General features: G+C 34.0%; 2 protein-coding genes across 2 annotated transcripts; both read left to right on the forward strand.

Annotated features, from left to right (window-relative positions):
* The first annotated feature begins 408 nt into the window (after positions 1-408).
* On the forward strand, positions 409-858 carry LOC139876220 (uncharacterized). Its single transcript, XM_071863507.1, has one exon. It carries the CDS (start codon positions 409-411, stop codon positions 856-858), a length of 450 nt encoding a protein of 149 aa, XP_071719608.1.
* Positions 859-1,755: 897 nt separating this feature from the next.
* On the forward strand, positions 1,756-7,088 carry LOC139877540 (probable protein phosphatase 2C 42). The gene is made up of 4 exons (XM_071864975.1): positions 1,756-2,734; positions 4,303-4,673; positions 5,449-5,685; positions 6,715-7,088. The coding sequence occupies exons 1-4, from the start codon at positions 2,392-2,394 to the stop codon at positions 6,925-6,927; spliced, it is 1,164 nt and encodes a 387-aa protein (XP_071721076.1). The 5' UTR covers positions 1,756-2,391; the 3' UTR covers positions 6,928-7,088.
* Positions 7,089-25,515: the final 18,427 nt, after the last annotated feature.

The raw sequence follows: 25,515 nt of genomic DNA on the forward strand, positions 1-25,515 counted from the left end.
ATAGTACGAGATTTTGGAAAGATTTATGGTTAGGAAACCAACCATTCTCGGTCAAATTTCCTAGACTTTTTCGACTCGAACAAGAACCTGACACTCTGATTATGGATCGACTAATTCGTGTAGCTGATTGCAATGATTGGAAAGCTTGCTGGAATTGGTCCAGACCACCTACTGGTAGGACTAATTCTGAATTTCTTGGGTTACTAGATACAATTCAAGGTTTCAAGTATTGTGATGATACACGTGATGAATGGAAATCGAATCTCTGTCGTAGTGGCAAATTCCATACATCTATCCTTAGTTCTCTTCTAAATCAAAAGATTCTACCACAAGCTCAAAGTTTAAAAGCTACTGATCGCAATAGACTTATCCCACAAAAAAATCGGTATCTTCGTTTAGCGTGCGAAAATGAACAAACTACCGGTTCTCGTGGAACTCGATAAACGAGGAGTTGATCTCAATTCGGTTCTTTGTCCTATATGTGGTAATGAAATTGAAACCATTGAACACGTCCTAATTCGTTGTTCGGTTGCCTTGGACGTTTGGACACGCGTTTCTCGCTGGTGGAACTCAAATATTAGGGCAAGTATAGACGTGAATTCCAGATTCTCGGGTTTCTCTTCATCCGGTTCGAACACTAAATCGGTTTTGTGGCAAGCGATAGAGTGGATTACTGGCTATATACTATGGAAAAATAGAAACAACGTCATTTTCAAAAGAAAAAAAGGCAACGCTCCCATGATCCTAAACGAAATCCAAGTTAAAGCCTTTGATTGGATTTCAAATCGCTCGAAAAAGCATCGTTTAGTTTGGTCTCAATGGCTTCTTAATCCTAATACGTTTGGCGATCATGGTTAGTTCAAAGTAGTTAGTTTCTAGTTATTAAGTTAGTCACAATCCACTGTTCTTGTTGTACTGTATGTAGGCATTACCTATATGCCTCTTGTTCATGTTTCTAATTAATAAAATTTTCATTGGCTTTTCAAAAAAAAAAAAAAAAAAAATCGTTCGTTTTGCGTATAGCTAGTGACATTGTGTTCCTAAAATTGTTTCGAGTTTATCGATGGTGTCGGAAAAATTTAACTCGTTGCGAGCGAGAAGATATGACCCGTTGAATATTTGGGTGGAGTTTATTTAAGATTTTTTTTATGAAAATGGTTATTTGATACTTTACCCCCTGTTTGGGGGTCGATTTGAATTTTTTAAAAAAGTGTGGGGGCCTTTGTTGGTAAAATGAAATTTAGTTAAATTTTTTTTTTTAAAAAGGGTGAAAAGTCGAAAATGCCCCTGATACTATTCATAAGTTTTGTCTTTGACACTTTACCCCCTGACCCCTGTTTGGGGGTCGATTTGAATTTTTTAAAAAAGTGTGAAGGCCTTTGTTGGTAAAATAAAATTTAGTTAATTTTTTTTTTTAAAATGTGAAAAGTCGAATATGCCCCTGATACTATTCATAACGTTTGTCTGTTAGTTAATATGTAAATGTAAATAAATTATAATAGAATAAGTAGCCATGTTTTTTTGTAAATTTACAAAGAGAGCCCTTCAAGCTTGAGAAAATAGATAATGAGCGGGTGCACGTGCGAAGATAAAAAAGAAAAGAGAATTAATTAATGGTCGTGCGTAAAAAAACGCGTAAACAGGAGGAGATCGGGGAAAGGAAGGAAATGATTGAAAGTGAAAGTAACAAGAAACAAACATCAACCAACAAAACAAAAACCTTCCTTTTAATTCTCTATTTCTCCCTTTCCTCTTCTTTCTTCAAATTATTAATATTAATTTATTGATTGATTTTAATATAAATTATTAAATTACTGCAATACAAAGTGAAATTGAAATTGAAATTGAAATTGAAAATCAAGTCAATTAATTCATCAGCAAAACAAAATGCATACATACATACATTCATTCATTATTTCTTTGTTGTTCCTTCACCACCCAACACCCCCTTTCCCCTTAGGGTTCCACCTTAACCTCACATTATAAATAGTAAAATCCTTTTTTTCTTAATTTCAATTTAAATCAATGATTCACAATTACAATCCCCAAACAAAACAACCCATTTTTTATTTTATTTCCCAGATTTAAACAAGTATCAATATCAAGATTCTCTCCTTTTTAATTAGATTTGAATAAATTAGTTTTTTTTTTTTTTTTTTTTTTTAACCTAGAGATTAAAAAAAAAAATCTCATCTTTCGATTTGGGTATCACCGATTTTTACAAGTTTCTTATTTGGGTGTTTCTAATATACCTTGCCTCTCAAGATTTAGAGTAAAAATTTTGGATTTTTAATAACTTCAAGGATTTTGTTTTGTTGGTTTGTTAATTAGGGTAAAGAGGTATTTTGGGGGTTGTTTTAATTTAGGGGTATTTTGTGCAAGAAATGTGGGATGTCAGAAGGTTTTATGAATCTGTTATCTGTTTGTTGGAAGCCTTTTATTAAGGGTGACAGTAGCGAAACAGGTGCTTCTGTTGGTGTTAATGGTGGTGGTGGTTATAATGGTGATGGTGGTGGTGATGATTTTGAGAAAGATGGTTTGTTGTGGTATCGAGATATCGGAAAATACGCTGGCGGCGACTATTCGATGGCCGTGGTTCAGGCGAACCAAATTCTTGAAGACCAGTGTCAAATTGAGTCCGGTTCGTTTGGTACATTTGTTGGGGTCTATGATGGCCATGGAGGACCTGCTGTTGCCCGTTACGTTTGCGATAACTTGTTTAGAAACTTTCAAGGTTTGTTGCTCTGTAATGCAATAAATATTGTGATAATTGTGTTTGCTAGGAGTCTAGCATACATGATCATCATTTGGATTGTTTAAATTACAATTAACAAATTTCATAACTTGTGATTAATGGGGTGTTCAGATATGCAATTTGGAAGCGATCGAATAATCACAATATAAGAAATGTAGTAGATAGTGTTTAGATGACCCTGTCATTGAACGTGGTAATAATCACTCATTAATTATTATAACTTGTTTTACATTCTGGCCACTTAAGGAAATAAGAGATAAAAGAAGGGAGAATTTTTGCAGTTTTACCTTATGATTTGATAATCGAGATTGTTGCAGTTAGTATGATGATGATGATTAAACTGGTTACTGATCATTGTGGAAGCCATATTTAAGAGTTACTAAATGCGAATAATTCATCAAATTGTTTTAGGTTACTTTATTTAATTACGATGTAATAATGGACGTTCTGCGTTTGGTAATACCTTAGACGTAGCTTTCAAATTACTCAAGTTTTGTGTCCTAGGAGCTCTTGTTGATTGATTGAAACCAAAAGTGAACTAATTTTCTATCCTAAATTATACACCGGTTCCATATGGTTTGAAATTATGATGTGGTACGTAGATTGATGTTATGACGTACACTTTTTGATGTAACTCAGTCTTATTAAGCAGGAATTATCAAATTAACTTACTTTCCTTTTGGGTAAGATTTGAATCTTAGTTTACCTAGTTATTAAGAGTGATATTTGATTTTGCTTCACAATATATTAAATGTAATATCATTATTCGATTTGTAAGATATTTATGAACATAAATAATTTCCATTGAAGTATAGAGATGATTACCTAATTTCCTTTTTTCTATTCAACGTTTATATTGTTAGTAGTAGGGTTATAATTGAGATTTAAAAAGTTTTTTTAGTTCGATCAGACTGGAAAAAAAAACATCCTTTTGCCTTTCTTTGTCCATCTATATTCTACGTTTATATTGTTAGTAGTAGGCGTGGGGCTTATATCTAACAGGTCAAACATGATGGGCTGACCCTCCAATACATTTGTCCACTTTTTTTTGAATTTTTAGTATATATTAAGTTTGTGCATTAAACATGATAACGATGAAACTTAATTTACTAAAGAACATGAATTCCTTTTAAGCAGAACAATTTAGGACATTGGAAATTTGAATGTTAGACGATTTTGACCTTTTAATCTGTTTCTGTTTTAGCCAATGTTATATTTGACCTGTTAGCAAGAATATACTACCTAAATTACCGGTTTGGGTTTTAGGTAGAAGGTTTTCCCTGTTTGGGCTACCCGGGAGGGCGAGTAATTCGACCCCCATACTCTAATGTATGCAGCCCAACATGATTACTCCTTGACTGTTTTCAACCCTTCCCTGACCACCACAATATATTCGTCCTAGACAGGATTCGAACCTAAGACCTCTTGCAAGGAACTCAGAGCCCCAACCACTTGGGTTTGAGAATAAAAAGTAGAAGAGTATCCTTTTCTAAAAAAAGAATAACAAAGTATTTATTTCATCATTCTAACGATAGGTGTTTATGCAGTAGCGTCAGCTGCGGATTACGGTGTCGTGACCCCAGAGACAATAAGAACCGCGTTTCTTGAAACCGAGAACGGGTTCACGTCTCTTGTATCCGAGGTTTTTAACGAACAGCCAAGCGTTGCAACTGTTGGATCATGTTGTTTGGTTGGGGTGATTTATCAGCAGACACTTTTTATTGCTAATCTTGGTGATTCGCGTGTTGTGCTCGGTAAAAAAGTTGGTAACACGGGAGGTATGGCGGCAATACAATTGTCGTCGGAACATAATGCGAATCTTGAGGAGGTTCGGCACGAGTTAAAAAGTTTACATCCGCATGATCCGCAAATCGTCGCGTTGAAACATGGAGTTTGGAGGGTCAAAGGCATTATTCAGGTTTTTCTCTGGAATTAAATTTCTTTTGTATCTTTTATATTAATAGCTATTTTGTGATGTATTCAATGTTCTTTAAAAAAAGGCTGAGTGTGTGGAAAATTTAGTACTTTAAGTGCATTGGCGAATGAGTGCTTGATAAAATGTAAACTAATGTGTATGTGATTGTGTACCCTTACTTTGTATTATTATTATTATTATTTTTAAATTGTGTTGTCTGAATTAGATGGATTAATTTTGTGTCATCTGGTACGGGATTACTCATATATTGGATGTAAATTAAACTTGCTTAATGTTTCGTGGGAAGACTCTTATATATGGCCATGTATACATGAAGAGATGAAGGTGGGACCCACAAAATGAAGTTGTGTAAGTCAATGGATTATTATAAATAAATAGCAAAATATTTAATGGTAAAAGTTGTTGCTAGTAAACATTGAGTACATAGTACCTAGACCTTGCCATGTTATGTGACTATTGATACGGTACCCATAAAGATATACGTTACTGTGGTAAGTATTATATGAAAAGTTTGACTATGATGCCCTTAATGCCCATACAAGTTATAGCAGGGTATGAATAAAGATTTACATTAGGTCTCTTAATTACCTAATTAGTATTTTATTAGGTGTTTCTTATGGGTTTAACCTAAGGTTTTGGTAAATATGTTGCACCGTTCCTGATTAGTATAAACTTCAGCTTTTGAACCATTGTCTACATTTATTTGCTCAACACGGACTCTTATAGTAAACTTGAATGATAATGTTATGTGGTGCAGATTTCGAGATCGATTGGGGATGTTTATATGAAACATTCGGAGTACAATACTGACCAAATTGCACAAAAATTCCGACTTCCTGAGGGCACGGTTATGCCTATTTTATCGGCCACGCCGGCAATCCTTACGCATGATATCCACCCAAGTGATTCTTTTCTTATATTTGCTTCTGACGGTTTATGGGAACACATGAGTAATGAAGAGGCGGTGGAAATCGTTCACAATAATCCACGCGCTGTAAGAATTCTTCTGCCTTTATAATATTTCCATGTTTAGATATTTTAATGCTTTCAATTCCATTAAAATGAAAACCGTCATCTCTGATGCCGTGCTTCTGTGTTGAGTATAAACGTAATGGCATATGCCGAATATCTTGTTCGTGTCATATCGCGTCTTATATGCCTACATACACACATACATTCATACTCTCATACACGCCGACTCGGCGTGAATCATGGTTGCAAAACTCGGCCGACTCGGCCGAGTACTCGGGGAGAAAGCGGCAGAATGGAGAAAACTAGAAATCGTCCACAAACTCGGTCAAAACTTGGTCAACCTTGGTCAACGCCAGTCAAACCTCTAAAATTTCCATTTTTTGTTTCTCACCTTTTTCATATTCTTGGGAGCTGGAAAATGAAATCTGATGGCTGAAATTGGAAGTTAGTGGCCGGAATTTGAGTTAAGGAAGAAAAAGTTAAGGAAAAAAGAGTTAAAAATATAAATATACGGGGTCTATAAGTTAATATATCATTATTATAAACTGAAATATACATAAAATATATTAAAAAACTAAAAAGTCAACGAAGTCAACATCCGAGTTCTCCCCCGGGGTTCTCCCCGAGTCGCCGAGAACTCAAAAACCTCCTGCCAAGTTCTCTCCAAGTCGCGAGTTTTACAACCTTGTGTATGATTGTGTTGGGCGAATTTATAAATTAATATTCATTATGTGTGATGCCTAAAATGCTATCTTATAACATTGACTTGGGGAGTATATGGAAACACGGGGAGTACTCGGATGTTGATAAGTTTGAATTTGACCAATCTTGACCGAGTTTTGACCGATTTTCTGAGTAATCCCGAGTTTTGACCGAGTATTCCCCGAGTTGCAAAACTGAGTATTCGCCGATTAATTTCGAGTTCTGAAACATTGCCTAAAGGTTCATGATCTGTGTGTTTATTATGTGTGCGCCTCGGCTACATAACTAGTTGTGCTTGAGGTACACAACCCGGTTGCATGATAAAAAAACATTCTGGTGGTTGTTTCAGGGAATAGCGAAGAGACTAGTGAAAGCTGCATTACACGAAGCAGCAAAGAAACGAGAAATGAGATATTCTGATTTACGCAAGATTGATAAGCGGGTCCGACGTCACTTCCACGATGATATAACTGTAATCGTATTGTATCTAAACTATGATCAGATTTCAAGAGGCCACTCCAATGCACCTAACGTCTCTCTTCGAAGTGCATTGGAACACTAATCCTGGTCATCTGTCTATTCTAATGTCGATATAGAGGTTAAATATATCTATGAGGCGATTAAAAAAAAAGGAAAACTTGAAATGTTTGTTGAAACATAAGATCTTTGTAATACCTTCATGTTTATCATCCTTTACTATAACCATTCATAAATCTATTTTTGTCACAAATTTTGCCAAATCCTATCCCTTTCCTGTTCCTATAAGTTATGAACTAGATATATAATTTTTCTTTTTGCTCATAATTTAAGACAGTTGAATAAACTAGGTGTGTATTATTATTTAAATTGTATTTTTCGTTATATGTTACATATATAGTGTATCATAAATTTGTAGCTGTACTAGTTGGACAACAGTTCTGTAATAGTTAGGGCAAGGATATCAAAAAAGGCCACATAATATTTTAGGCGTTGTTCTTCTTGATTGGTTAGATTTGGGGAATTATAATTCAGTTGGTTTTGTTTTTGTAGCTATAAGTTCATAAATACTCCCTCCGTTCTAAATTAATAGTTCACTTTCATAAATAGAAAAAAATAAAAAGCTTAAGTTATATTATGTCTTTAATGTATGTGGATAGGATTAAGAGAGAGAAAATGTACGGGTAAAACTGGAAAGTAAACAGAAAGTACAATATTGTATGTTTTTTTATCTCTGAACTATTAATATGGGACGAACGAAGTACTAACTAAATGCCCTGAAATTAAAGAACTTTATTGAAGGTTAAAGACGATTTGATCATTTAACAAACAAGAAGGCACTGCACGATTTGTCTCAAATTTCACTATTTTGAAATTCGTGTTCCAAATGGTTTGAGTTATGGCGGGAGTTGGTTAAAAACATATTAACCTTGAAGTGAAAGTTGATGTTGGTCCCATTATGCAAGTGGTCAAGTAGGATTTCATGCATATGTTTTGTTTGCCACTATAAAAATATGCACATTCGGGTTATATGTAAACAAAAGTTTACTAAAGGTGGTCAAATGAGTTAACAAAGACAAAATTACACGGGGGGTCCCTGTGGTATGTTCGAAATTGCAACTGGAGTCCAAATTTTTTTTTTCGACTTGGGGGATCACTGTGGTATGCGCTTGTTTCATGGGGAGTCCAATTGCCTAACTTTCGTGTAAATCTAACGGTTGATTGCTGCACATGACTTGCACACGAGGGTAAACTCGTCTTTTTAAATCATTTTACCCCACATCAGATTTTCCTTTTAAATCAACTTGTACCTCTCGCTATAAGAGTTGCACATAGTTCTTAAAGAATTACTCTGTATAAACTACAAACTGCATCTTGTTTACCAACATCAATATATCCTTGTAATCAACCCCCATTTCCAGATTTCATTACTTCCAGATTTCTTTTCCCTTCAATTTTTCTTCTCATTTCTCAAAACACAACAAATGCTTCTTTTCCCTTTAATCTTCTTCTCATTTCTCAGAAACTTAATTTTTTAAAAACCACTAATAACCGTCATCGGCACTTGTTGTAATGGTTGGAGTTTGTTGCAGCGGTGGTGGTGGTTTGGGGATTTTGCAACAGGGTGGTGCTTTTGCAGTGACAGTGGTGGTGAAAGTCGTGAGTAAAAGTTGGATGCATCTGGCTGAAATTAAGAAAAGTAAGAAGTGGGTTTTGAGGTGTAAGATGAAGTAGTTAATGGTTCGAATTAACAACTGAAATAAGTTGTTATAAATGAGATGAAGGTGATGAAAAAATAATTGAGGTAAGCATCAGTGAAATCGAAATCGTTGTCATCAGAGTTCTACCAACTGTGGCTCCGTCTTGGCTCAACCGCCACCACTCGCCGGAACCCTAGTAAACCGACCTCAGATAAAGGAGTTAAAGCGCTGCGTAATTTGGTGTTAATTGGTAAACCTCACAAATGGCTTTGTACCTTAAATTCAATACCCATGTCTTCAAATTTGAAACTGATTTATATTGTTAAGGTTCTGTATATTTAATTGGTGGTGGGGAAAAGAGGAACAATGGTAAAATTGGGTGTGGAGGTTTCGAATTTTGATTTTTGGATTTGATTTAAGTTCAAATGATAATAATAAAAGGTGAAATCAAAATTGGATATGTGTATTTAAACTGAATCTAGAATTGGGTATTGAATGATACGGAGTAGATTGATGAATTGAAATGGATATTAAAAGGTGTGATTTAGGTTTTAAATAAGGTCGACGGTGTTAATTTTGGTCAAGGTTTAAAATGTGTGCAGGTGTGATGGAGTTTCAAGAGTGCAGATGTAGACAAAAGGGAAAGGGGGAGAGTAAATACCGAAAATAACCTTATGTGCACTGCACATGATGAAGTTTAACGGAAAAATTTAACGTCGTTAACGAATTGGACTCTCCATGAAACAAGTGCATACCACGGTGACCTCCCATGTCAAAAAAATTCTTTTGGACTCCGGTTGTAATTTCGAACATACCACAGGGACCCCCCGTGCAATTTTGTCGTTAACAAATGATGCCAAAATACAATATAAAACATACATATTGTAGTACGATTCATAATATTAAAATATATATTACATGTACAATTTACCATTAAAATTTTAGAGGTCTCTCTTTATGACTTCATATGTGACAATAATTAATTACATTATAATTGGAGTATATTAAAACCTTCTAAATATAAATATGAATCGTTACGTATTACTACACCACACAATATAAAACTTGTGAATAGAATAATACCGGAGGTTCATAACATTGAATAAAAATTGATATGAAATTAACAATTGTTTATTAGCTAATAAAGTTATGTAACACCACCAAGAGTAATAAAAGTTATAAACTTTTTAATAATTGTTATCTTTTTATTTTTCTTAATTTAAATTTAATTATAAACATTCATTCATAAAAAGTAAAATTTATATGTCATAAATTATATGATTAGTTTCAATCTTTTCATTTTCCTTATTATAATTTTGTCATAAATTTAAAATTAAGCTACAATTTAAATAATAACAAAAGTTTCACACTTTTCATTTTTCATATTTACATTGATAGATATCGTTGCATATATATATACATATATATATATATATATATATATATATATATATATATATATATATATATATTAAGTAAATATGATTTATATATTTACATGAATAAAAAATATTACACCTATAATAATCATACTTATATAAATTATTACTAAAATGTAATAATAATAAAAATAATAATTATTACTATTAATCATAATCGTAATCATATTCATAATTATATATATTCATAATTATTTATATAAATTAATTAAATAAACAATATCGATATATTTACATGTATAAGAAACGTTACACCTATAATAATCATAGTTATATAAATTATAACTAAAATGTAATAATAATAAAAATAATAATCGTAATCATATTCATAATTATATTTATGAATTATAATCATAATAATAATCATAATCTTAATTATTAATCAGATAAGTTATACAAATATACAATATAATAATCATAATATAATAATATTAACATCAAAATTAGAAGCTTCGGACGAATCGATCCAACATTGAGTCTACCACGTTTCTTCATGCTTTGTCCGCGGTTTACAATATTTTGAAATTGATGTTTCTTCGATACCTACAAAAACAAACAAACATATATATATATATATATATATATATATATATATATATATATATATATATATATATATATATATATAATATGTGTATATATATATAATATGTATATATATACATATTATATATATATACACATATTATATATATATATACACATATTATATATATATATATATATATATATATATATATATATATATATATATATATATATATATATATATATATTGTATTCGAACACACACACACACACACACATATATATATATATATATATATATATATATATATATATATATATATATATATATATATATATATATATACACTATATTTACTATAATATTCTATATATCATTTTTTCTTCTTTCCATTTAAAAAAAAATTGAGAATACAACATTAGTAATATGGTGTACTTTTTTGTATGATTGATATGGAAAAATGGAATGGATATGACATATTTATAGGATAAAAAAAATAACTTAGGTTACCTAGAAGATGAAAGGTTTATATATTTATTGATAATTAATTATTTATAATTTATTTATGACATTATTATTTAATATGGTGTTTATTTTTATTTTTTTAGTTTTTTACCATAATAATTTTTAACCTTTTTTACCAGTCTATTAAATTGCAAGAGTAAAATTTTATTAAGTTAAACGTATTTAATATACCATACTTATGATTCTAGAACTCAATTACTATAGATATAAGGGAAATTCGCCCAAATACATTTTTTTATAAAGTTTTATTCCAAAATACACTTTTTGGGAAAAAAAATTGTCTATTTACACCATTAGGTCGACCACCTTTTGGGTCGACTACCCCTTGACCTGGTCGACCACCACAAATTTCAATGTGGTCGACCAACATTCTTTGTAAAAGATGGTCGACTACTTCAAAAACACGGTCGACCACGAGATCGACCGTATTTGCATTGTAGTCGACCAACATGTAGGTCGACTAAGCATAAAATCACTCTTTTATTGGATAAGATATATCAGATTACATACCTAACTTATTATTAAACCACAAAGACTTAAACACACGAAACAGAAAACATACAAACACACATACCTATCATCCATGACAGCCAAACACATTTAAAACTTAAAAAAAAGAACCTAATCATCACTCAAATTGTAAGTCGAGTCAATAAATGACGACGGTGAAGTCCTTAAGATCAAGCACAATAAGCACCCAGTGATCCGCATCTTCCAAACATGTTGGGAATAGGACCTACAATTTAAAGGTATACAAATAACTATAATCTGAATGTATATGTCTATGTATATGAAAACTGTATATGTATATGTATAAAGTATACTAACCTTCTGACACTTCGACCATTGTGGGAAAGGGAGTCTCGAACCGTCTGCATAACAAGTAATATCGGGAATGGTGTAATTCGGGTCAAGTGTTACACCCGTTTTAAAAATTCCCATTCACTTAATCATGTCGACCGGCATGATCGCACATCTTTGACGGTCCTTTAGCGACTGAAAATAAATTTGATCTAAACGGTAGCTCCACCACAACAACATAGATCCCCAACCATTAATATTCTGCAATTAACAAACACGTAGTCAATCTCATGTTTTCGAAGTTAAATTTACGATATTAATAATAAGTTTATTAAACACTTACAAAGTTATCTAAGTAACCGCCTTCAAATTTGTTGTAGATCCGCTCCCAAAACTCGTCAGTGATGAATATAAATCCGTCGGATATGCCCCGAACAAATACAGAAATGCACTCATAATGTGGAGTCATCATCTCTTCCGGTGTCTTAGGGCCTTTTAGATTCCTTTCATCACCATATAATGTGGAAGGGCCGAGATAGATAAGTCCAGATCCATGGATCAAATCGTCAACGATTTCTAGAATAACAGTATCAGAAACTACCGAAGCCCTCAGTCTCCCCGTCTTCTGTTGTTTTATCGGGATTTCTTTCTCTGGTATGTCAGGCTTTCTTTTACCAGCCTTTTTGATCATCTGTAATGGTGTAACGTAAGGAGACATCCTTGCCCTTGAAACCCGACTGTCCCTTTTGCTTTTCCTGATATAAACCGGTGAAGCAACCTTCACATTATCAAACATATCGTTCTTGGTTGTTTGAACTTCTACATCTGACACATATCCACCAATGAAACCACCATCATCCTATCACAGAGAACACAGAACAAATGTAACATAAACATTCAATATAATCGACCTTGATTAAGGTCGACTATAGTAAAACTTTACTATATTCGACCTAATTAATGGTCGACTATAGGCAAATAATGTGATAGTCGACCATTTGTAAGGTCGACTACTCCACAACACACTGTCCAGTTTATAATTTGGGAAAATTATCAACTTGCACAATAAATGAATTATATAATAACAAATTACCTGTACTTGTTGTTGTTGTTGAAGCTTTTGTATCATGGAATGGAGTTTTAAAATACAGTTTACATGGATGCCTCTAGAAACATGTAGTGTTGTAAATCTCCCGAGATCTCCCCCGAGATCTCGTTTTTAGAAGGCACCGAGATGAGATGTTCATCTCCCGAGATTTCTCGGTCAACGAGGTCAAACTTAGTCAAAGCCACGATTTCTCGGATTTTCTTGCTAATTTGTAAGATTTGCTTGTAAAATTCGTAATTTCTAAGATTTTCTCGCTCATTTCTCGGATATTTTTGTAAAATCTCATAAAAACGTATATAAATATTCATATATTTATGTTTTTATGTATAGTTTTATTAAAAAAACTATAAAGTCAACGTAAGTCAACTTCCGAGATCTCTTCGAGATTATTCCGAGATGCCGAGATCTACCTAAAAAAGTCCAAACGAGATCTTTCCGAGATCCGAATTCTCCAACCTTGGAAACATGTAAACTCTGCACTATCTTTAGTGTCTCACGTGTAACATGGATGCCAGACTCAACCCGATCACTCATCACCTTAATCTCCTTGGCATGTTTCTTTTCCTAATCATCTAATCTCTTTGTCAAATTCTGGATCATATCCATCAACTCCTTCTTCGTCTCATCATCAAATTTCTTCGGATCATCAGCTTTCTTCACCGGGACTTTAGCATCGGGGTTCTTGAAATAGTTGACACTAGCAACCCACCACTCACACTTAGCCTCTGTCTTGGTGGGCCTCAAACGATTAAGAGGCCGTTCTTCGGTAGGGATATCATCCTGTCATATACATATACATATACATATACATATAGATACACATTCAAGCACTGATATACATATACATAAACACATATACATACACATACATATACATACACTTTTTGGTATAATTATACTCACTGGGAGTTGCATCAACTCAACGTACTCATTCCAACCCATGACTTTCTTCTTCCGTTTCCAGTGGATTCCACGAGGTATGCCATTACTTTCTGGCTTGAAAGTGTATGCTTCTATTCGCTGTTTGTATGCCTCCCATATCCACATCTTCAAACAAAAGTCAAATTTGATTAAACATGAGACATGTTAATTGCTTAACAGGGTATAAGTACGGATGAATACCTTAAACGCCCAAGTGAAGCCGCTCAAATGGTATGTCATCACCCCCTTCCTGGTTTTATCTGCTACCCTCTCTTTATAAGGTACTAACACGTGACGCAAACTATTGTAAAGTTTGGTCCATAAGAAAGAACCCCACGGATACTTGTTCATCAAATCAAAGTCCTCTATTAAAAGCAGCATATCATCATTTACACCATCCCGCAACTGCTTTCCAAGGAAGCATAAGTTAATTATCAATGCAATGGAGACTATGACCTTATCCTTGTCAGTTCCTTTCAACTCATCATTAAAAAAGGCGTCGTGAAACTCTGAAAGGTGACGGGGACCACTATGTCATTTACTAAAAATAAGAGATGAAACCGAGTGGTCAAAATCAGACCTCTCTTGACCTATCCAATCTACAAAATATGTAACCGGACCAAACCGCATTTCGATAATCAAGTAAAACTCACGTCTACCACACCTAATGACATGATCTCGGGTAACTCGAAACCATAGCTCTTCTGGCTCCTCGCATATTTCGCGTCCATTGATTGTAAAGTTTTTCGGACGGTCAATCTGATTCATTAATAAGCAATGTATGTATCCCGGATCATTGTCATCACACTTTATATCTATAACACCCGCGTTTTGGGCCTAGCTGAAATGACCCTTTTGACCTTGGGCTTGTTTGTATGATATTATAATAATTGTTTGTTTATAATTATTTGGTTGTTTAGTTGAGACCAGTTTGTGACAAGGGTCACAGAACAAGTTCGTTTTTTTAATTTGGACTCCGTTAGGGCCTCTCAGCGAGGTATGAAAGATATCAGATAACTGGTAAATACCCGTGTGTGATGGGGTATGGGATTTTAACCTCAAATAAGTGTAGTGAGCTGCATTTTGTTACCAATTTCTCCATCCCTCTAGAATCTTCACCAAACACCGTACCTTCATCCCTCCCATCTACCAAACCCTAATCCTTAAACATTAATCTTGAGCTCAAATTGGTGTTAGAATCGTGTATGCTATCGTTTACTGAGTCTATCAAGGTAAGTAACATGTGTTTTTGTGTTCAATTCGGTGTTAAATTCATGGTTTTGTGTGAGTTTTGTAAAAAGATTAAATTTTTGTCAAAACAAGTGATTTAAGTGTTGTTATGGTCAAATTGTTGTGGGTTTTGAGTCTATAACAAGTAGTTAACAAGTTGTGGTCGATTTTGGTGTTTAAAACGAGCTCTAGATCGAGATTTGAGGATTTCATCGTGAAGTCCGTAGCCTTTGTTCAGTTTCCGATGAAGATGAACACAGTCGGCTGACTGTCAGTCGACAGTCGACCGACTGAGGGTTGAACCATTTGAGTGAACCGACCGACTGAGAGTTACCTTCGGTCGATTGATGTAATATCTGTAGTGACCCGAACTTTTACGTGTTTATATATATTAATTGAGATTGATATTTACATGACTAAATGTTTCCAACGTGTTAAGCAATCAAACTTGTTAAGACTTGATTAAATGAAATAAGTTTCATATAGACAATTGATCACCCAAGTTGACCGGCGATTCACGAAAGTTACAAATTTGTAAAAACTACATGTTGTGGTATATATAGACATATATATATGGTTGAAATGAGAATATGGTGACTAAGTATCTCACTAAGTATATTAACAATGTGTGATATACATAAGAAATGAGATTACTAAGTTAAGAAACTCGAAATGATATATATAACGATTATCGTTATGATAACGTCTACTAAATACATATGTATCATATTAAGATATTGATAAACTATATTTAACATGATAAAATGATATTTAAATATATCATTAAGTGTGTTAACAATGAACTACATATGTAAAAACAAGACTACTAACTCAAGAATTACGAAACGAGACTTATATGTAACGATTATCGTTGTAACGATATTTTAATGTATATATCATATTAAGAGATATTCATACATCATAATATCATGATAACATAATAATTTAACATCTCATTTGATATAATAAATATTGGGTTAACAACATTAATTGAGATCGTTAACTCAAAGGTTTCAAAACAACACTTACATGTAACGACTAACGAAGACTTAACGACTCCATTAGAATGTATATACATGTTGTGTTTTGATATGTATTCTTACACTTTTGAAAGACTTCAAGACACATATCAAAGTAATTTTACTTAACAAAAATGCTTACAATTACATCCTCGTTCAGTTTTGATGTGGTAGCGGAGGGGTATAAAATACTATTAAATTTTTTCAGGAAATACTATTAAATACGATACAATTTTACACAAGATATTTATTTATTTATAGAATGGATATACTTAAACCTTGCTACAACACTTATAGGCAGTGTACCTAATCGTACAGTAGTGTAGTTTTTAGTAAGTCCGGTTCGTTCTACAGGGAATCTTTTTTTAAACAAAGCTCAACGCTATATTAGTTTACTTTTATAAAAATACAAATATATATATAAGTAATATTATTATTATAAAGGGGGGTTTTTACCGTTTAATGACCGGTTTGTCTATTTTAAAACTTTAGTCGCAGTTAAAACCAAATGTAAAATAATAAATAAATACAAGACTTAATTTTAAGCGTAAAGTAAATAACGATAATGAAATTGCGAATAATAAAAGTGCGATAAAATAAACTTGCGATAATTAAAAAGGACGATAATTAAAAGTGAAATTAAATAACAATAAATAAAAGTGCGATAATTAGAAGTGCAATTAAATATAAAATAAAGGAAATTAAATATGAAATAAAAGAATTATGCTTATTTAAACTTCCGTAATCATGATGTTTGACGTGTTGATTTTAGTTTTATGCCCATGGGTTAATTGTCCTTTGTCCTGGATTATTTAATATGTCCGTCTGGTTTTTGTCCATAACAGTCCATCAGTCATAAATATAAAGTGCGAGTGTCCTCGTCAAATTATTCTTATACCCGAAGTTAAATATTCCAACTAATTGGGGATTTAAACTGTAACAAGATTTTAATACTTTGTTTAATAATTACACCAGGTTGTCGACTGAGTGTAACCCAAGGTTTTAATATTTTGTTATCAATTATACCAAGTGTCCTTTGTACATAATTTCACCCCTGTTTTAATTATTCTAGTGGCTATTAATCCATTCCCGTGTCCGGTTAAATGAACGATTATTCGTACATATAAATACCCCGCCCATCGTGTCCGATTGAGTGTATATGGTAATTTATAGGGACGCCCAATTGTAAATCTTTATATTAACATTAACAAACTATCATTTAGTTAAACAAATATAAAGCCCATTAATAGCCCATAGTCTAATTTCCACAAGTGTCGTTCTTTTGTCCAAACCCCAATTATGGTACAAAGCCCAATTACCCAATTTTAGTAATTAGCCCAACATCATGATTACTTCGGATTAAATAAGCATAATAATAACTTAGCTACGAGACATTAATGTAAAAAGGTTGAACATAACTTACAATGATTAAAATTAGCGTAGCGTTACACGGACAGAATTTCGACTTACACCCTTACAACATTTGCTAACATACCCTTATTATTAGAATTATAATTAAAATTAAAATATAAATTATAAATATATATATATATATATATTTTACGTATGAGAAGAAGAAGAAAAAGATGATGATTTGCGATCAGAATTCGGTTGCTTTTATAGGGATTTTTGACTTTTGGGGCTCCGCGACTCGCGGCATTTTTGCCTTCAAACTCCGCGAGTCGCGGAGAATGAAATTACAGCTCAGTCCCTTTGGAGTCTTTCTTGCCGACGGTTTTTATTATTTATTATAATATATAAATAATTATAAGAATTATTTAAATATTATATTATATTTATGTGCATAGTTGACTTGTAATTTTTAGTCCGTTGCGTCGAGCGTTGAGAGTTGACTCATGTCCCGGTTCCGGATTTTCGAACGTCCTTGCGTACAATTTTATATTTTGTACTTTGCGTTTTGAATCTTGTACTCTTGTAATTTCGAGACGTTTCTTGTCAATAATTGGAACCTCTTTGATTATCTTTTGTACTTTTGAGCTTTTTGGTCGTTTGCGTCTTCAATTCGTCGAATCTGTCTTTTGTCTTCACCTTTTATTATTTAAACGAATATCACTTGTAAATAGAACAATTTCAACTAAAAGCTTGTCTTTCTTGAGGAATAATGCTATGAAATATATGTTCGTTTTTAGCATTATCAAGTTTCATCAACAATTCTACTCGTATGCACCCGTAATCGTACTCGTACAATACACAGCTTTTAGATGTATGTACTATTAGTATATACACTCCAATGATCAGCTCTTAGCAGCCCATTTGAGTCACTTAACACATGTGGGAACCATCATTTGGCAACTAGCATAAAATATCTCATAAAATTACAAAAATATTAGTCATCATTCATGACTTATTTACATGAAAACAAAATTACATATCCTTTATATCTAATCCATATACCAACGACCAAAAACACCTACAAACACTTTCATTCTTCAATTTTCTTCATCTAATTGATCTCTCTCAAGTTCCATCTTCAAGTTCTAAGTGTTCTTCATAAATTCCATAAGTATAGTTTCAAAAAATCAAGAATACTTCCAAGTTTGCAAGTCTACTTCCAAGCTTTCTAATCCATTCCAAGTAATCATCTAAGATCAAGGAACCTTTGTTATTTACAGTAGGTTATCTTTCTAATTCAAGGTAATATTCATATTCAAACTTTGATTCAATTTCTACAACTATAACAATCTTATTTCGAGTGAAAATCTTACTTGAACTGTTTTCATGTCATGATTCTGCTTCAAGAACTTTCAAGCCATCCAAGGATCTTTTGAAGCTAGATCCATTTTTCTCATTTCCAGTAGTTTTATCCAGAAAACTAGAGGTAGTAATGATGTTCATAACATCATTCGATTCATACATATAAAGCTATCTTATTCGAAGGTTTAAACTTGTAATCACTAGAACATAGTTTAGTTAATTCTAAACTTGTTCGCAAACAAAAGTTAATCCTTCTAACTTGACTTTTAAAATCAACTAAACACATGTTCTATATCTATATGATATGATAACTTAATGATTTAAAACCCGAAAACACGATGAACACCATAAAATCGGATATACGCCGTCGTAGTGAAACCGGGGGCTGTTTTGGTTTGGATAATTAAAAACTATGATAAACTTTGATTGAAAAGTTGTTCTTCTGGGAAAATGATTTTTCATATTAACATGAAACTATATCCAAAAATCTTGGTTAAACTCAAAGTGAAAGTATGTTTTTCAAAATGGTCATTAAGATGTCGTTCTTTTGACGGAAATGACTACCTCTTTAGTAATTGACATGTAACTTAAATTTTAGACTATAAACCTATACTTCTTATGTTTGTATTCTTAAATTAGAGTTTAATATGAAACCATAGAAATTTGATTCACTCAAAACGGATTTAAAATGAAGAAGTTATGGGTAAAACAAGATTGGATATTTTTGATCTTTTTAGCTACGAGAAATATTTAACAAATCTATACAAATCATATCCTAGCTAACTTATATTGTATTATACATGTATTCTAGTATATTATGTAATCTTGTGATACCATAGACACGTATGAAAATGTTTTGACATATCATATCGACCCATGTATATATATTATTTGGAACAACCATAGACACTCTTTATGTAGCGACCCGACCAAAACCGTTATTGACGGCGTCGTTAACTTAGGTCCCGTTGCGTGGTCGTAGTCCCTATATGAGACTCGTTTGACCAAAATTATGTCGCGTTCATTTGAAAGGTACAAAGTTTAGTTTAACAAACGGATCGACAATAGGTTTAAGTTTACAAAGTTATAAGTATGAATGAAATAACTTGCGACATAATTAGTTTGAAACCACAGTTGCTATAAATAGCGTAAGTAGACAAAAGTTTGAATCCAAAAATGCTATCCCTAGCGTATGCATGCATGGTAGACTCCAATCAAATAACCAAAGAGTGCGGAAGCGTGTAACAAATAGCCATGTGAAAACCTGAGAAAACATAGAAGAATCTGTCAACGCAAAAACGTTGGTGAAATCATAGGTTTGAGTAAGTGAGTAAAAGTAAAGTAAGTCGAACCACAAGATTTGCAAAGTTGAAATAATAGTAGTACATTCTAAAAGTTAATATTCACGAGCACCCAATTATCAAAGCTTAACGTTCCGTCCGTTGAATACCCCATCAATTAGTGCTAGAACAACACTGTTCCCGAAAATATATTTCATTCGTAAACGGTAGCGAACCGTTTGAATGAGGGTTTGTCAAACCCATATGGCCATATAACATAAGTTCTCGCTTACACCATCTGATGTAACTAATGATAATCGGATTGAGGATTTTCGTTCTAAACTCGTATGTAGAATGTTTGTTTTCCCGTTCTTGTGTTCACTTAGTTCAAAAGAATCGTTTATGTTTTCTCATCCCAAAAGTAAGTTCAAAAGAGTAAAAAGTGGGACTATGATCTCACCTCGAGTGCACGAGTATAAAGGTACTTCAACAAGTAAACGTGTGCATGAAAGTTGCTTAGCCTTGACCTAAACAAATAAGTTGTATCAATTAACCGGTTACGACACAAGGTCGGGTGAAATGTGTTCAATTAGTCCTATGGCTCGTTACGACTCGAATAGTATAGCATGTGAATCACGTTGTCAAGTTTCATGCAAGAATCAAGTATAAAAGCATGTTAGAACGATTGTAATAAAGTTTGAGTTGACATTTCAAAACCTTACCATTAGAAAGGAAATCTTATTACGTTTCCAACGATATTTGATTCATCGAAAACGGAGTTACGGTCAAAAAGTTATGGCCAAAACAAGTTTGCTGAAGTTCGGATGAAACAGGCAATTGTCACGGCGCGACAAATTGCTCCGCGGCGCGACAAATGCCTATGTTGAAGGTCAGAAAGCTTGAAAAACATGTTCTAAAATCACCCTTTGGGCCACGGCGCGACAAATTGCTCCGCGGCGCGACAATGGCCGTGGCCTGGTCCCTGGCCTGTTTCACTTGTTCAAGGCTTGGTAAAATTTCAAACAAACGCAAAACTCAAACCGTAAACAATTAGAAAGCGTATCTTATACCGTTGGAAAGCTCTTTTGACAAGGAACACAACTAAACATGTTTCATAAAACAAAAACAACATTTTCCATAACCGATTTCTCGTCAAGTGATCATTTAAAAGTCCATTTTCAAAGTTTCAAGTTCATCAATTGCATTTTAAGTTTCGGGAATCCAATTCACACATATGATATGCCGTTTTGAAGGTAATGAAGCATACATTACTACTAAACACTAACAATTAACATTCCATGGCATTTAAACATCCAAATGTTCATGTCAAGAACTATCAAACCCTAGTCAAACATCACAAAATCATTAATCGGGTTTTTGAAGTTTTCTTAATCAACCTACACATCCAAACGAAGCTAGTGATACTAGTAACACAATTAAAACATGCACTTTAACAATCTAACAACATTAACTCATCCAAAATCAAGGATTAAGCAAACCCATTTCAAATGTTCAAACTAGTTACTCAAAACAACGAATCGAGCAAACAAAACATATATTCATGTTATACACGAGCCATAGACACTAACTAACACCATTTCAAGTCAAAAACACGAATTTATAGAAATCTAGAGTTTTTAGAAAGTTACCCAAACGAGATGAAGTTGGTATCAAATTGTAGAGGATGAAGAGAGGATTCCAAATATGTAATTTGTTTTGAAGTTTGCTTCCCGATCCGGATTTAGATGATGATTTATGTTTGTGTTCTTGAGAGAAAAAAAGAAAGAAAGAAGGAAAAAGAAATGGATGAATGAGGGGTGGAGGTGGTGAGTGGTTGACTAGTCAACTACTAGCCACCTCTTTGGTCAAGTGGCGGAACTAGTCCCTCAAGTTTCAGAGCGGGTGCGGGAATTAACCAAACGAATATTTTTAAAACGCAAGTTAACGAGAGATGTTATAATTAAATGACGGAATTATTGTGAACGTTAGTCAACGGAAACTACGAATTTAAATAACGAAAGGTATTATTTAAAAGAAAAAGACGGTGTTAAAAATAAATTTAACGGAAAAAGGCGGGATGTTACATTATCCACACCTCAAAAGAAATTTCGTCCCGAAATTTAGTTGGAAGTAGTAGTCGTTGAATCTTCCTCGAGATCTTGTGTTGCCAATTCTACGAATGAGGGAGAAGTACGTTCTAAGGTATTTCAACGAATTTTGACGGTCGGGATCATGTGTTGTTTTAAGGTTTGGCTTCACGATTTATGGTTTCAACCGGTCCTCCTAGGAAGTGAGGGTTATCGTCGATAGTGAGTTCATCAAAGGAGATAACAAGTTCTCGTTTCGCAAAACACGTCTTTGAGTTGATACATCGAATGTAGGATAAACGGAGACCCAAAATGAGTCGGAAAAATCTAAACGGCTAGCGACGGGTCCAAAACACCCCAAGAATTTAAAGGATCAAAATATCGCGGATTTAGCTTCCTACGTTTCCCGAAACGGATTGCACCTTTCCAAGGTGCGACTCTTAACGTGACGCGGTTTCTCACGTGGAATTTGAAATGTTTACGTCTAACATCGGCGTAGCTCTTGGTGATTACGAGTCGCGTAGGGTTTTGCCTGAATATGAATAAATTTTCTCGGTTGCTCATGAATAACCTCGGCCCCGGTGAATTGATCATCGTTTACTTGGTTCGACAAAGGAGAATGACGTTTCCGGTCACATGTGGTTTCAAAAGGAGTGACGTTAAAACTCGAATGAAAATCATTGTAGTACGAGGATTCGGTTAAAGGAAAATACTTTTCTCAAGTAAATTTGAAGTTGGTAATACAAACTTGTATTATGGTTTCCAAGGTTTAAATTGCATGTTTGTTCGGTCCGTCGGGTTGTGGATGGTACGCGGTACTCATGTCTAAACGCGGTCCCGAGGCTTTTTGTAAGGTACTCCAAAATCTAGAAGTGAAACGAGTCTCGATCCGAAACGGGGTACATTTCCCTAAGGCATATTGAACAAGTTTGCTATGAATTGAAAACGTTAGCTGGAACAAGTTTCTCAAGAAATTCACGTCGCGGGAGATTTATCGGTTTCCAAAAACGTTCGTCGGGGCAAGTTCTTATCGGGTTTTGAAAACGATTGTTAGGACTATCCACCCTCGCGGCGAATACTTGTATGACGTGAAGAGTCGCTCTCCATTGAGAATTTAGAATAAGGACCTCCTGAACCGGAAGTACGAGGGTGATGCAAGAGAAGTTCCCGCCCCGATGTGAGCATAACGAGTAAATTGTAGTTAGTCAATATGACTGCGCGAGGACGAGCTAGTATACCCGTGTGACATACGGTTGAAGTCGAATGGAATCGGTAATTCATTCGGTAGCATAAATATAATTTGACAATAATTGTAGGTGTGTCCCCGGTATGGTTGTTATAAATATTCTCGGAGTTTTCGGATGTCCAAACATGAAAAGATGAAGTCATGTACATGGCACTTGGTGGTGTTTAGGTTGATCGAGTCTAACCACCATCACGCGTCACTAGAACTTTGGTATGTCTTACCGTAATATAACCACGTTGATCGAGTGTCGTTATATTACGCTAACTCATACCTCCATTCCCACATCACTCTATAGATTCAAGTTCGTGTAATTGCGAAAATCTAAAATGAACAAAATGTAACGACGTCTCAAACGTGACTCGTATTAAATCGAAAGAATTGGTGCAACTCTGAAGATGCGTTCCCCGAGGGAAGTGTATAGTTGATTGTTCACGTCAATGTGGTTCGAGTCAGACAATATTGTATTCAGGTATGAAAAGAGTAACGAGTCATGATAACGAGTAGCACGAAACCGTAGTGATAAATGGTGATGACGATACTCATCTAGAGTAGTGATGGTAGTAACACTAAAAAGTAGATAGTAAGAAACACCAGTGGGAAACCGATAGTAAGTTGAAACGGTGGCAAATAACAATCCGGGAGACAGAGTTCCCGAACAAGTGTGACTAATGAAGTCGTCGTCATCCATACGTGTATGAATCATGAATTTACGTGTGTTACCAAAAAGTGGCGGAATACAAGTTCGTATGATGAAGGTTGGGTACCATTAAAAAGTTTGCCTAAGAATGATTCAAGTATAATGCACAAGTAGTCAAGTAAGTGCTATCTATAGCAAATGTATGTCAGAATGCAATTGCTAACTATCCGGTTGTAGTCTAGACTCACTAATGCGTCCTAACGACTCTGTTAGACACACTAATACACGTCCTAGTTCCCTACAACCTGGCTCTGATACCATCTGTAGCGACCCGACCAAAACCGTTATTGACGGCGTCGTTAACTTAGGTCCCGTTGCGTGGTCGTAGTCCCTATATGAGACTCGTTTGACCAAAATTATGTCGCGTTCATTTGAAAGGTACAAAGTTTAGTTTAACAAACGGATCGACAATAGGTTTAAGTTTACAAAGTTATAAGTATGAATGAAATAACTTGCGACATAATTAGTTTGAAACCACAGTTGCTATAAATAGCGTAAGTAGACAAAAGTTTGAATCCAAAAATGCTATCCCTAGCGTATGCATGCATGGTAGACTCCAATCAAATAACCAAAGAGTGCGGAAGCGTGTAACAAATAGCCATGTGAAAACCTGAGAAAACATAGAAGAATCTGTCAACGCAAAAACGTTGGTGAAATCATAGGTTTGAGTAAGTGAGTAAAAGTAAAGTAAGTCGAACCACAAGATTTGCAAAGTTGAAATAATAGTAGTACATTCTAAAAGTTAATATTCACGAGCACCCAATTATCAAAGCTTAACGTTCCGTCCGTTGAATACCCCATCAATTAGTGCTAGAACAACACTGTTCCCGAAAATATATTTCATTCGTAAACGGTAGCGAACCGTTTGAATGAGGGTTTGTCAAACCCATATGGCCATATAACATAAGTTCTCGCTTACACCATCTGATGTAACTAATGATAATCGGATTGAGGATTTTCGTTCTAAACTCGTATGTAGAATGTTTGTTTTCCCGTTCTTGTGTTCACTTAGTTCAAAAGAATCGTTTATGTTTTCTCATCCCAAAAGTAAGTTCAAAAGAGTAAAAAGTGGGACTATGATCTCACCTCGAGTGCACGAGTATAAAGGTACTTCAACAAGTAAACGTGTGCATGAAAGTTGCTTAGCCTTGACCTAAACAAATAAGTTGTATTAATTAACCGGTTACGACACAAGGTCGGGTGAAATGTGTTCAATTAGTCCTATGGCTCGTTACGACTCGAATAGTATAGCATGTGAATCACGTTGTCAAGTTTCATGCAAGAATCAAGTATAAAAGCATGTTAGAACGATTGTAATAAAGTTTGAGTTGACATTTCAAAACCTTACCATTAGAAAGGAAATCTTATTACGTTTC

Source organism: Rutidosis leptorrhynchoides, chromosome 11 (assembly GCF_046630445.1).
Source record: "Rutidosis leptorrhynchoides isolate AG116_Rl617_1_P2 chromosome 11, CSIRO_AGI_Rlap_v1, whole genome shotgun sequence".
In the NCBI taxonomy this organism is placed as follows: domain Eukaryota; kingdom Viridiplantae; phylum Streptophyta; class Magnoliopsida; order Asterales; family Asteraceae; genus Rutidosis; species Rutidosis leptorrhynchoides.

Excerpts from the sequence above, each read along its gene's own strand:
- LOC139876220 (XM_071863507.1), top strand. The coding sequence starts at position 409 with ATGAACAAACTACCGGTTCTCGTGGAACTCGATAAACGAGGAGTTGAT.
- LOC139877540 (XM_071864975.1), top strand. The coding sequence starts at position 2,392 with ATGTCAGAAGGTTTTATGAATCTGTTATCTGTTTGTTGGAAGCCTTTT. Across the intron at positions 4,674-5,448 it reads GGGTCAAAGGCATTATTCAG|ATTTCGAGATCGATTGGGGA; the intron begins GTTTTTCTCTGG and ends TATGTGGTGCAG. Across the intron at positions 5,686-6,714 it reads TTCACAATAATCCACGCGCT|GGAATAGCGAAGAGACTAGT; the intron begins GTAAGAATTCTT and ends TGGTTGTTTCAG.